Genomic DNA, 12,464 nt, shown 5'->3' with positions numbered 1-12,464 from the left:
CACGTGCCTCAGAGCCTCACTGCCTAGCTGCCTTCTCTCGCGGTGTGGGCAGGGAGCTGGGGATGGGGGTTGGGTATGAGCAGGGGGGACAAGTCGCCTGCCTGGCTGTGCTGAGGTCTCTGGTGGAACAAGCTAGGCCTGGTCTACGGGTCTACACAGCCCATGTCAGGGAATTCCAGTCTGGAGGTGGGGAGGGGACAGGAGGAACTGTTCCCACCTTCAGAGAGTCCCCAGTCCGAGGGAGGAAGCCAGCCCCTGCCTTCAGAGAGTCCCCAGCCCTTGGGAACCAGGGCTTGGGTCTGGGGGGTCACTAAGTGGCAGAGGAGTTCTATTTTGGACTCGACCTTGAGGAGTGGTAGTTGGCATGGGTACCTGGGTCAGGAGCCCTTGGTAACCTAACAGGAACATAGGATTGGGGGGAAGCTTAGAAGGCCAGCCCATCCATCCCGGTGCCACCAAGAAGGACTGTCCTGCCCTCCCCTGCCTGCCCTTGAAGTCACTCTGTGGGCAGGAGGCACAGAAGACAGGTTGCAGGGGAACCTGGTTGCTTCTGGTTGAGAGATCAGTTGTGACAGGCGGGTAGTGGCATCAAAGACCAATTTTGGGGCAGCCCCAGTGGCTCAGCGGTTTAGCACCGCCTTCAGCCCAGGGCGTGATCCTGGAGCCGGGATCAAGTCCAACGTCGGGCTCCCTGCATGGAGCCTGCTTCTCCCTCTGCCTGTGTCTCTGCCCCGCCCCCGTGTCTCTCATGAATAAATAAATAAATAAAATCTTAAAAAAAAAAGAGCAATTTTGTCCACCCTTCACGCTACACGTCAAGGCCCAGTGAGGGCAGTGTCCTTGCCCAGGGTCACACAGTGAATTCATCGCAGATGGGGGACCAGTACTCAGGACTCCCACCCCTCAGCCAGAGATCTTTCCTGGAGCCCTGATGTCCCCAGTGAAGCGGCAAGCACTGAGGTCTGAGGGTCCTGGGGGGTGGCAGTGTAGGCTGTGGCTGGGGGCGGTTAGCAGGGCGCCTGGGCAGGGCGAGCTCCTTCCATGGGGGTGGGGTGCCTGCCATTTCTATTTCGGCCACCGGGTGGCGACAGCGCCTCACTTATCTCGCCGTCCGGCGGGCCAGCGTGCGTGTGGGGACAGGGGTTCTCGTCCTCCAGCAAATTTTTTCTGACACTTTGACTAGGACAGAAATTTAACATAACATACCTGCCCACGTGCTTTACAAAAATCACTATGCTATCACCCTGTAGCGTAAAGGAGAAACAAAGGGAAAGGATTATGAATTTCAGTGTGTTTTTGCCCATGATGACATCATCCTATGATTGCTTCTGCTTTTAATTAATACTTCGGGATTTAAAAGATGTGAGAAGGTTGGAAGCCATTTGGTACAAGAAGCCCAGGAAACTCAAGGAGTATGGGTGAATATTCAAATAAAAGCTGACAATATATAATAAAACTGTACCAAAAAAAAAAAAAAGTCCCCAAACAAAACCCTAATAATGTTTTACATGTAAAACAGATCAGGCTTTGGGCTCAGGCAATTATAGAGAGGTTTTTCATTGTGTGACTGTCCCGTGGGACATCCTAAAGTCATGTGTGACTTTTCTTTATTAAGATTTTATTTATTTATTCATGAGAGACACAGAGAGAGAGGCAGAGACACAGGCAGAGGGAGAAGCAGGCTCCATGCAGGGAGCCCGACGTGGGACTCGATCCAGGATCCAGGATCACGCCCTGGGCTGAAGGCAGTGCTAAACCGCTGGGCCACCCAGGCTGCCCTCTTTCTTTCTTAAAGTAAGCCCTACACCTGACCTGGAGCTCAAACTCATGACTCCAAGATCAAGAGTCACATGCTCTACCGACTGAGGCACAGGTGACCCCACATGTGACAACTCTGTACTGTAGGAGGGCATCATGGCATTTCTGGCCTCTGCCTACCAAATGCCAAGAGGGTCGCCCTCACTGTGGCGACTAAAGCAGCGGCCCCACATTTACAAAGTGCCCCCTGCCCCAGTAGTACCTTTGGCTGGGGCTTGAGGCTGCTTTCCGTGGCTCACAGTCCATCGCTGCTGAGTGGTTTCTCACCCACCACACAAGTGACATTTTGGGCTTAGGGATTCTTTGTTGGGGTGGGGGACCGTCCTGTGCATGGGGGGATGTTTAGCAGTATCTCTGGCCTCCCACGGGGCATTTAACCAGGCCTGGGGCAAATATCAGAAGGCTTTGTAGAAGAGGTGCCCCCTCCCAGCTGAAGGTCTAAGGGGAAGAGTCAGCAAGCAAGGGCACAGAGGTGATAAATAGCTTCATGTGATCACAAACTGTCACCAGCTCTGTGCTTTAACCATTTCCGTGGGAATGCTGGAAGAAGTAAGTTGGAGAGGCAGGGATGGGCGCAGGCCAGGGCTGGTTCAGGAGCCGGACTTGACCCTGAGAGTGATGGGAGTGAAGGATTTCAAGCCAGTGAGCTAGCTGTTCAGATGAGACTTGCAGGGAGCAGAGTGGAAGCTGTGGGAGCTCTCCAGGCCACCGGTGACAGGGCTGGCCCTGGGCAGACTCTGAAGGGGTGAGAGTGCATGAGGGGAAGAATGCTTAAGTGGCAAAATGGGAGGACCAGGTCATTGACAGGACATGGGAGGTGGGCAGAAGACAGGCTTTGGCAGTAGTGGGTGGAGGTGGCCTGGGTGGATGGAGACATCAACATTGAGACAGGAAACTAAGGCAGTTGGGGTTGCATTTGAGGTGCTGGGGACCCCCACTCCCATCCCTTACTCTATTCCAGCCACATGGGCCTTCTTGCTGCCCTCAAATACCCCCAACGTATTCCTACCTCAGGGCCTTTGCACTCACCATTCCCTCCACCTGGAATGCCCTTCCTGGAGCCAGCTTCAGGGCTAGCTCTTTGCTACATTCTGTTCCAGTGTCACGCCTCAGGGATAGTCACTGTCTCGCCTTATTTTGAGCAATACCTGGTGGTATATTCTACTGCCTGCCTTCCCACCAGAATGTAAGCTTCATGAAGGCAGGATTTGTACACCACTGAAGCCCAACGTCAAGTTTGCTCTGTTCGATACAGTTGTCACTAGCCAAGTGTGGTGACCGGGTCTTCAAAATGTGGCTGATCCAAACTGAGATGTGCTCTAAGCATAAAACACATACCAGATTTCAAAGACTTAGTACAAAAAAAAAAAAAAAAAAGAATGTAAAGTATCTCCTTAAGACTTCTTTATATCGATGATGTGTTGAAATAACATTCTGGATATACTGGGTTAAAGAAAATATGTTATTAAAATTACTTTCATCTGTTTCCTTTTACTTTTTAATGTAGCTAATGGAAAATTTAAAATTACACATGTGGCTCACATCCTATTTCTCTTGCACAGTGCTGATCTTGAACATTGCCTGGCGTATAGTATGTGCTCAACAAATATTTCTTGAATGAACACATCTGGAAAACAGCTGGATATCCCCATCTGAATTTGTTGGAGGTCCAGGCTTTTCACACATAACTGACTGTCATCAGAGAGATGTTGCTGCCTGCCATGAGCATGGATAAGCCTTTGGGCCCCAGAGACACCTTCAGTTCCTCATCAACACAAATTTACTAAGCACCTACTATGGGCCAGTGTGAAGGAGCAAGCAATGCCATCCAGCAGATGTGCTCTGCCTGCAGAAGCATGGGTGCCATGGGGCACCTAGTTCTGACTTGGGTGTGGGCGCTGTGAGGGAAGGCATCTATTTCTTCCCAAATGAGACCAAAAGGTAGGCAGGAATTAGCTAGGTGAGGTGGGAGTGCTGCAGACAGGCAGCCTGCTCCAGGCCAAGAAACAGCGCGTTCTAACATCTAGAAGGAGATTTGGTCACTGTGCCTGGTAAGAAGAGGAAAAACTCTATGCTTTGAGCACAGAAACCATAGGAAGCCCATGCAGTGGGGCTGGGGCCAGCTGGGACAGGGTTGGGACTTCAGAAGCCTCATCCAGGCGCTGGACTTATCCTGATGACAGGGAGCCCCCGAGAGTGTAAGCAGGAGGACCATTTAGAAAGATCCCTCTGCCCGCTGTGTGCAGTACGGGCCGGAGAGTCCAGGACAAAGAGGGGAGGACCAGGGACGTAGGAGAAAAGACGGCAGAGTGGGTAGTGGTGGCCTGCTCAGCAGGGTTGGATAAGGCCCAGGGCGTGGTCAGATGGGGCCGCTGGATGTCACTTAGGTCCTGGGTGAGCTTATGGAGATCAGCACCGCTGGGGTACAAGGGAGGAAGACAGATGGGGCAGAGAAGATACAGAAGGGGGACAAGAGGCAGCCAAGTATCCCCCCAGGAGGGAAGATGGTGGTGGCTGCAGGGAAATGCAGGGCCCGGAGCACGTTTTAGGGCATATTTCTTTTGAGGATGGAAGGAACTTGGCCATGTTTATGAACTTGCAGCCAGGTGAGGAAGTGAAGACAGAAAAGAATCCTGCTGACCCTACTGCCCACCCCCACTCTGCTTCCATCAAAGGGAGGGTTTGGCCACCCTGGTCTGGCGACACAGTCGAGCGTGTGGATGGTGCCCACAAGCCCTACCGCTCTGGGGCCTGCCCAGGGGGAAGGGGCACCTCTCTCCTCCCTGTGTGGGCTCCATTAAGAGCGGGGAGCTTCTGCAGTGCCACTGTGGCTGTTGCTGGCACCTTACCAGAGATCTCTCTCTCTCTCTCTTTCTCCCTCACAGCCACACATAGACATACACACTCACGCAGGACATACAGATGCACACATGCACAGGACTCACACACACAAGGTATACACGCACGGAGAGCCCGCGTAGGATGTAGCTGCGCACACGCACATGCACACACACGCACACACACAGCTCACGGAGGACACATGCATGCACACGCGCACACAGCTCACACGGGTCTTACATGTGCATACGCACACACAGCTCACGCCATACCTAGTGTACATGTGAGCACACACCTGGGGCGGCCACCCAGCGTGAACAAGGAGAGGCCCTCGGGAAGCTGGTGTCACGATTCTGTTTCCTGGGCACCACCGGAACCTCCGTTTTGCGCCCTGCTGTGTCCTCTCACGCACTCTCCCCGCGCGGCCCCGTCCCTTTCCCTGCCACGTGCATGAGGCGGGCACCGCGACCTGCCGCAGCTCATCCTCCGGCCCCACGCCACCGCCACCGCCACCGAGAGCGCCGGGAAGCGCCCGCGGGCAAGGTCGCGGGGACAGCCCGGCGGGAGCCCCTGCGGCCCGCCCCTAGATGGCCAGGTCCTGGCGGGCGGCGGCCAGGGACGCCTTGCCGCGGCCGCTGCCGCCCTCGCTGTCGCGGGCGGGCGCGGGGTGCGCATAGGCGGGCGGGCCGCAGGGGGCGGGGCGCGGCGGCGGCGGCGGCGGCGGGAGCAGCTGCGCCCCCTCGTGCGCGCGGTGGCGGCGGCCGGCGCGCGGGCGGCCCTTCCAGAGCAGGTGGCCCAGCTCGGCCACGCTGAGCAGCGCCGAGAGCAGCCCGACGGCGAAGTAGAAGAGCACGAAGACGGTCTTCTCGGTGGGCCGGCTCACGAAGCAGTCCACGGTGTGCGGGCAGGGCGCGCCGGCGCACGCGAAGTGCGGGGCCACGCGGAAGCCGTAGAGCAGCGCCTGGGCCGCCAGGAAGGCCAGCTCGGCCAGCAGGCGCAGCGCCACGCTCAGCAGGTAGCAGCGGCGGCGCGGGGACGGCCCGGGGCCCGCGTCCGCCTCCGCCTCCGCCTCCGCGCCCGCGCCCGCGCCGCCCGCCCCCTTGCCCGCCCGGTGCACCGCGTAGATGACGAAGAGCACGGGCGGCGCCGACAGCAGCAGGATGTGGAAGAGCCAGAAGCGGTAGTGCGAGACGGGGAAGGCGCGGTCGTAGCACGTCTGGCGGCAGCCCGGCTGCAGCGTGTTGCACACGAACTCCTCCTGCTCGTCCTCGAACACGGCGCCGCCCACGGTGGCCAGCACCAGGATGCGGAAGATGAGCATGACCACCAGCCACAGGCGGCCCACGAGCGGCGACTGCAGCTGCACGGCGTCCAGCAGCGAGCCCAGGAACGCCCACTCCCCCATGGCGCTGGGGACGCGGGGGGGGGGGGGGGGTCAGAGGCCGCCGACCAGCGTCCCCAGCCCCCCGGGGGGTCAGCTAGCGCTCCTCTGACCTTGGGGCGAGGCAGGTGCTCCGTTAGGCCTGGGTTCAGCTGGGCTATTGTGGTATCTAGGGTATCTAGGGGACGCGGGGGTGGGGTGCGGTGGAGGGCAGGAGGGGTTGGGAGGCGCGCGCCTGTGGGTGCCCTTCTCCGGGGACCACAGGCGCTGGGGAGGAGCCCCACCCTGGTGCTCCAGAGTCCAGATCTGTAGGGAGTGAACATGGACATCAAGGAGGCGCAGCCACCCACTGCACCGTGGAAGCGGAGACCCAGCGGCGCCCTTATGTGCTCGAGGATGCTTTCCTTGGGCGACCATGGTGCCTCCAACCCCCGACTCCAGATCCCCCCTGGGAGAGGTGGGAGCCAGCAGACCCGGAGCGGCCTCACCTTCTTTCTCTGCCTGCCACTTCTCTCGCCCCTCTCATCCCACTGAACTTCTCTCAGAATTGGGGGGTGGACACAAAAGTAGTCCCACTTCCATAACTCTATCAGTAGTATCCTTTGTTGGAGATGTCCCCCACCATCCCACCCCGGAGTGGCAGGGTACAGGCCCAGCCCTCTCCCATCTCCTCCCTGGTGTCCCTCTACTTCCAGCCTCCCACATCTCTTGAGAACCTCCTCCAAGGGCACGCGCCCACGCGCACACACACGCTCACCCAGGTCCCACAGACCCCTGGGTGCCCCCAGACCCTCACCTGACCCCACTCACCCTGTGGCTGCAGCTGAGGTGTTAGAGCTGAGGGAGGGATCCTGGGAGATGGCTGGGGCTTGTTTCTCCTAGGCTCCTTTTCATTTTCCCTTTTGGATTTGGCCAGGATGGATGACAGGACAGAATGGCCGAGAGGGGCTTGCTCTCCCCCTTCTCTTAAAGGGACAGGGTGGCCCTGTTGGCTGGCTCCACCCTTGGGAACAGACACAGGGCCATGCCCCTTGCTGGCCTTTGCCAGCCCTCCCTTTCGATCCCTAATCCACCCCTACCCCCATCCCACTGCTGTGTCTCCTTCTGGGAATGGGGGAGGGGGTTAATCAGAACCAACTGCTTTTGACAGGGGGTGGGGGGTGTGGGTTATGGAAGCCCACCTTACAGATGCCCCCAAACTGGAAGGCCTAGACCCACTATTAACTGACTGGCAACTTTCGGGCTGGAGAGAGGTTTGGTGCTGAGTTGGGGGCAGCAGCACAGTCACTGAGCTCTTCAGGCCAGTCTCCTGGTGTGTTAACTGAGGACACTGGGCCATCTGACCTCCAGGTTTCCTTCCAGTTCTATGTCTTAATGCTAAGGTCTTAATGCTAAGGTCATATTAAGGAGAACAAAGAAAACCTGAGCCCAGAAAAAGATCCCATATGGAAACCATGAAGGCATCAAGAGTGGTCGGCATTGGTGGTTAAAAATCTTTTGCTTGGGGCAGCCTGGGTGGCTCAGTCGTTTAGCGCCACTGTCAGCCCAGGGAGTGATCCTGGAGACCTGGGATCGAGTCCTGCATCGGGCTCCCTGCATGGAGCCTGCTTCATCTCCCTCTGCTTGTGTCTCTCATGAATGAATAAATAAATAAAATTAAAAAAAAAAAAAAAAGCTTTTGCTTTCTTCCCGCTTTTCTGTAATCTCCAGATTTATTATAATAAGCATGTTATTTTATAATGGGAAAAATAAATAGACTTCTCTTCCCCTATAAGGCTCTGAATCACATCCTCTGGCTCTAGGTGGCAGGAAAGGCTGTCCCTTAGAGAAAGAGTTAGGATGAGTCATGGTGACCAGAGTGGCCAGGGAGGGGATCCCTGAGGTTGAGACATTTTGTTCATCCCCTGTAGGCCTTTCTAGGAATCTGCCCAACCTGCACACCATTGCCCTCCTTCACCTGCACACCTGCTCTCAACCAGGCCCTGTGCTGAGTCCTTCACACAAATTAGCTCATTTAATCCTCTTGACGACCCTGGCAGGAGGGAAGCTGGGACTCAGAGGGTCTCAGCAACTTGCCCACAGTCACACAGCAAGTATGTAGCTGGTGGCTGTCTCATGCCTGGCTTGACGGGCTGGGAGCCCATGTGCTTAAGCCTGTCATGGAACTGTCCTTCTAGCTTGGGTTTCCCAGGGTCTGACAATCCCCAGGGCTTCTGGGGGGTCTGGTGGACCCAGACTCTGCAAGTGGACCATGACTGTCCCTCTCTGAGTGGGGAGGCCAAGGCTCTCCTCCTCCATGACATTTCCTCTTTCCTTTAGCCACGGGGGCCTGTCTAATTTTCCATGTGTTGACAGAGACCCCCTGGCCCGATTTCAGGAAGGGGTGGGAAATGTGCCCTTCACCCACACTGGCTCAGGGGCCCAGCCCAACCTGGAAAAACCCTAGGTTAATGATGGATGTGCTGGGGAACCCTCCCACCATCAGGCAGAGTTCCCTTGGGAGTGGGCCTGGGTGGGGAGACACTGCCTTGGACAAAGTCCAAAGGAAAGCACAGGCTGGGGCCCCACATTCCAAAAACAGGATGTGGGGTGGGGGCATGGCTAACCTTCCCAACCCTGACCTCTGCCTGCTTCTGGCAAAGCTGCTCCCCGACCCCCGACCCCCAGCCCCAGCCATGGGGGCTCAGGGACACACCTCATCTCTCCTGCCTGTCCAATGGTCCCTGCCCCTGCACTCATGGTCCCTGCTGGGTCAGGTCACTGTCCCAGCCTGGAAAAAACCCATCAGTTTGTCTGCCTGTCAGAAGTGGGAAATGGCAGAGCTGGTGGGCTCGGGTGAGGCAGGCGCATGGTCACACTGCAGTGTCCCCAGCCCTGGTGCCACAGGGCCAGACAGGGGAGACTTCAATCTCTGGGGCCCATCATCCTTCCCAGATAGCGCTGTCCAGCCTGAGAGGAGGTGTCACTGATGCTATCCAGGGCTGGTGACACATGGCCCCATTCTTGGCCATACTTAAGATCTGGAGCTAGGCTGAGAGGCCCATCCTGCCCAGGTTCACAGTCAATCTCTGTCCCAGACACTTCACCCTAGCCTGTGGGGCTGTGGAGCCATTCTGTGACATGGGGACACATATATGCAGGCACCGCATGGTTGTACCCAGTAAGTGATATCATCAGGGCACGATGGTATTGTCTCCTCCCTCTGCTCCTCTAATGTTTTTTGGTCTTTATAGAAATCCTGCCTTGGGGCGCCTGGGTGACTCAGTGGTTGAGCGTCTGCCTTTGACTCCGGGCGTGATCCCTGGGTCCCAGGATCAAGTCCCACATCGGGCTCCACCCAAGGAGCCCGCTTCTCCCTGTGCCTGTGTCTCTGCCTCTCTCTCATTGTGTCTCTCATGAATAAATAAAATCTTAAAAAAATAAAAAATAAAAAAAAGAAATGCTGCCTTTTAGTGAGGCCTTCCTTAGCGGCCCTGACTAGAATTAACCTTCTACTCCCTGTCCTCTTTCTCAGCTTTATTTCTTTTGCACCGATCACTATATAACATACTTAGTACTTTTTATTTTTTATCCCACGTAGCACCCATCTCCCTTAGCACGTAAGCTCCATGAGGGCAGAGTTTTGGTGCCTTGTTCACTGTCCCGTGTCAGCACCTGGAACAGCTTCTGGCACATGGTAGATGCTCAGTAAATATTTGTCAGGTGGATGAATGAAGTGGGGTGGGAGGGTCGCAGAGGCTGCAGGTCATCTCCCCCCAAGACCCTGAGAACGGGGGTGGGGCACATGCCTCAGTTGCTCACTCTGATCACCTCTAAAGCTTGTGATCACTTAAATGGCTGATTTGGTCTGAGATCAGTAATCATAATGTCCCGTCCTGGGTAGAAATGAAAACTCCAAGACGGGTTAGTGGTAAAATTCCTCTCTTGTCTTCCTTCCCAGCTTGGCCAGGGTGGGGAAGGCGCCGGCCCCAAAGGGTGGGCGCCTGGTTTCCTGGTTGCCCTGCAGCACCTCCATAACACCCCCACCCGTCCCGCTGCATCGTGTCTGACCCTTCAAACTCTTTCCAGGCCTGAAGATCCTCCGGACAGGCGACCTTCTGTCCCCAGGCCCTCAAGGCTCCCTGTCCTGGGGGGGGGGGGGGGGGGGGTGCTTCAGCCTGCGGCTCCCAATACCCCCCGCCGGCTCCGTGGTTGCCTCACACACAGGACCTGCCTGACCTCTCCCTTGGCTCTACAATTACTTAACACCAGGTTCGGAGGTAACAGCAAAACTAGTAGTGGCTTAAACAGAGAAGCTGGTCCCCCCCCCCCCTCTTTTAAGAGATTTTATTTATTTATTCATGAGAGACTACACACACACACAGGCACAGACACAGGCAGAGGCAGAAGCAGGCTCCATGCAGGGAGCCCGACGTGGGACTCGGTCCCAGGATCCCGGGATCCCGCCCTGGGCTGAAGGCAGCCGCTCAACCGCTGAGCCACGAGGCATCCCTGTTCCTCTTACATAAAAGGAGGGTGGTGGGCTGTTCATCGATGGCAGGGAGCTCTGCGCCCCAAAGTCCTGGGGGAGCAGGCTCCTTGCAAACCCCTCCCTGGCTATGGCCCTCGTTCTCCACGGTCAGGTCAGCAGCACTGCACGCAGCACACGGAGTCGGGACGAAGGCTGGAGAAATAAGCGCGCCGAGGTCTCTCCCAGAAGCTGCCCCCGTGACCGACTGCTCGCATATCATTGGTCAGGATGACCTTCCGCAAGGAAGGCTGGGAAATGTAGTCTTTCCCCCCCTCCAGGTGGCCTCGCGCGCAAGAAGGGGAATTTCACCCTCACGGTCACAGATCTGCTCCTGTTACTGGCCCTCTCCGCTTAGGTGGTGATTCAGAGAAACTCAGTTCCCTCAAGTCGGCCCCTACCAACTGAATAATAATTCTATTCAGGTTCTCAGCGGATTGGATGATGCCCAGCCGCGGTGATCTTCACTCAGCGGTGATCTTTACTCAGTCTACAGATTCAAATGCTAATTTATTCCGGAGACATCCTAAGAGACACTCAGCTCTCTGGGCATCCCTTAACCCAGTCAAGTTGACACATACAATTAACCATCACATGGTTTTCAACATAGCTTGCAGACATCCTCAGATTTTGCAGTGGTGCCACACATGAGTAACAGGCACCTGAGAAGGATTCCTGGCTGTACAGGCTCAGCATCATATTAGATCTAGAATCCATATATTACTTTTATAATCTGAAAAAAATTATGGTTATTTTCATCTGGAAAGAAGACATGTAACATTTAGTATATTTGTAAACTATAGGAAGATGCAAAGAAGAAAACATAAATCACCCAAATTTCATTATCCAAAGGAAAACATGACATTTTGCTGCAACTTGCAGTTGGCCTTTCTTTCTTTTCTTTTCTTTTCTTTTCTTTTCTTTTCTTTCTTTCTTTCTTTCTTTCTTTTTTTTTTTTAAGAATTTTATTTATTTATTCATGAGAGACACACAGAGAGAGGCAGGCTCCCTGTGGGGAGCCCAGTATGGGACTCCATCCCGGAATCCGGGATCATGCCCTGAGCCAAAGGCAGACGCTCAACCACTGAGCTATCCAGGTGTCTCTGTAGTTGGCCTTTCTTTCTTTCTTTTTGAAAAGATTTTATTTATTTATTTATTTATTTATTTATTTATTTATTTATTTATTCATGAGAGACAGAGAGAGAGACAGAGAGAGAGAGGCAGAGACAAAGGCAGAGGGAGAAGCAGGCTCCTTGCAAGGGATGTGGGGATCCCAGAACTCCAGGATCAGCCCTGTACAGAAGGCAGGCGCTCAATCTCTGAGCCACCCGGGGGGGGGGGAAGGGCGGGGGGGGGGGGCCCCACCTGCAGTTGGCCTTTCAATGCACAATAGCATACTTAAATTTCAGATTGCATCAGAATTAACTGGAGTGGTTCTTTCTTTTCTTTTCTTTTTTTTTCTTTTCTTCTTTCTTTCTTTCTTCCCTTCCTTTCAAGATTTTGTTTATTTATTTTTTTTAAACTTTTTTTTTTTTTTTTTATGATAGTCACAGAGAGAGAGAGAGGCAGAGACACAGGCAGAGGGAGAAGCAGGCTCCATGCACCGGGAGCCCGACGTGGGATTCGATCCCGGGTCTCCAGGATCGCGCCCTGGACCAAAGGCAGGCGCCAAACTGCTGCGCCACCCAGGGATCCAAGATTTTGTTTATTTATTCATTAGCGACAAAGAGAGAGGCAGAGGAAGAAGCAGAATCCGTGAAGGGAGCCCAGTGTGGGACTCCACCCCTGGACTCCAGGATCACACCCTGGGTGGAAGGCAGGCGCTAAACCGCTGAGCCACCCAGGCGTCCCTCTTTCTTTCTTTTTTAAAAGTAGGCTCCACTTCCAGCATGGAGCCCAACATAGGGCTTGAACTCACAA

At 55.1% G+C, this 12,464-nt stretch overlaps 1 protein-coding gene across 1 annotated transcript; it reads right to left on the bottom strand.

Annotated features, from left to right (window-relative positions):
* Nucleotides 1-5,226: 5,226 nt before the first annotated feature.
* GJD3 (gap junction protein delta 3) lies at nt 5,227-6,061 on the bottom strand. Its single transcript, XM_072747296.1, has one exon. It carries the CDS (start codon nt 6,059-6,061, stop codon nt 5,240-5,242), a length of 822 nt encoding a protein of 273 aa, XP_072603397.1. The 3' UTR covers nt 5,227-5,239.
* Between the last annotated feature and the right edge of the window lie 6,403 nt (nt 6,062-12,464).

This window comes from Vulpes vulpes, chromosome 2 (genome assembly GCF_048418805.1).
Source record: "Vulpes vulpes isolate BD-2025 chromosome 2, VulVul3, whole genome shotgun sequence".
Classification (NCBI taxonomy): Eukaryota; Metazoa; Chordata; class Mammalia; order Carnivora; family Canidae; genus Vulpes; species Vulpes vulpes.
This window is presented reverse-complemented; position numbering and strand designations above follow the sequence as displayed.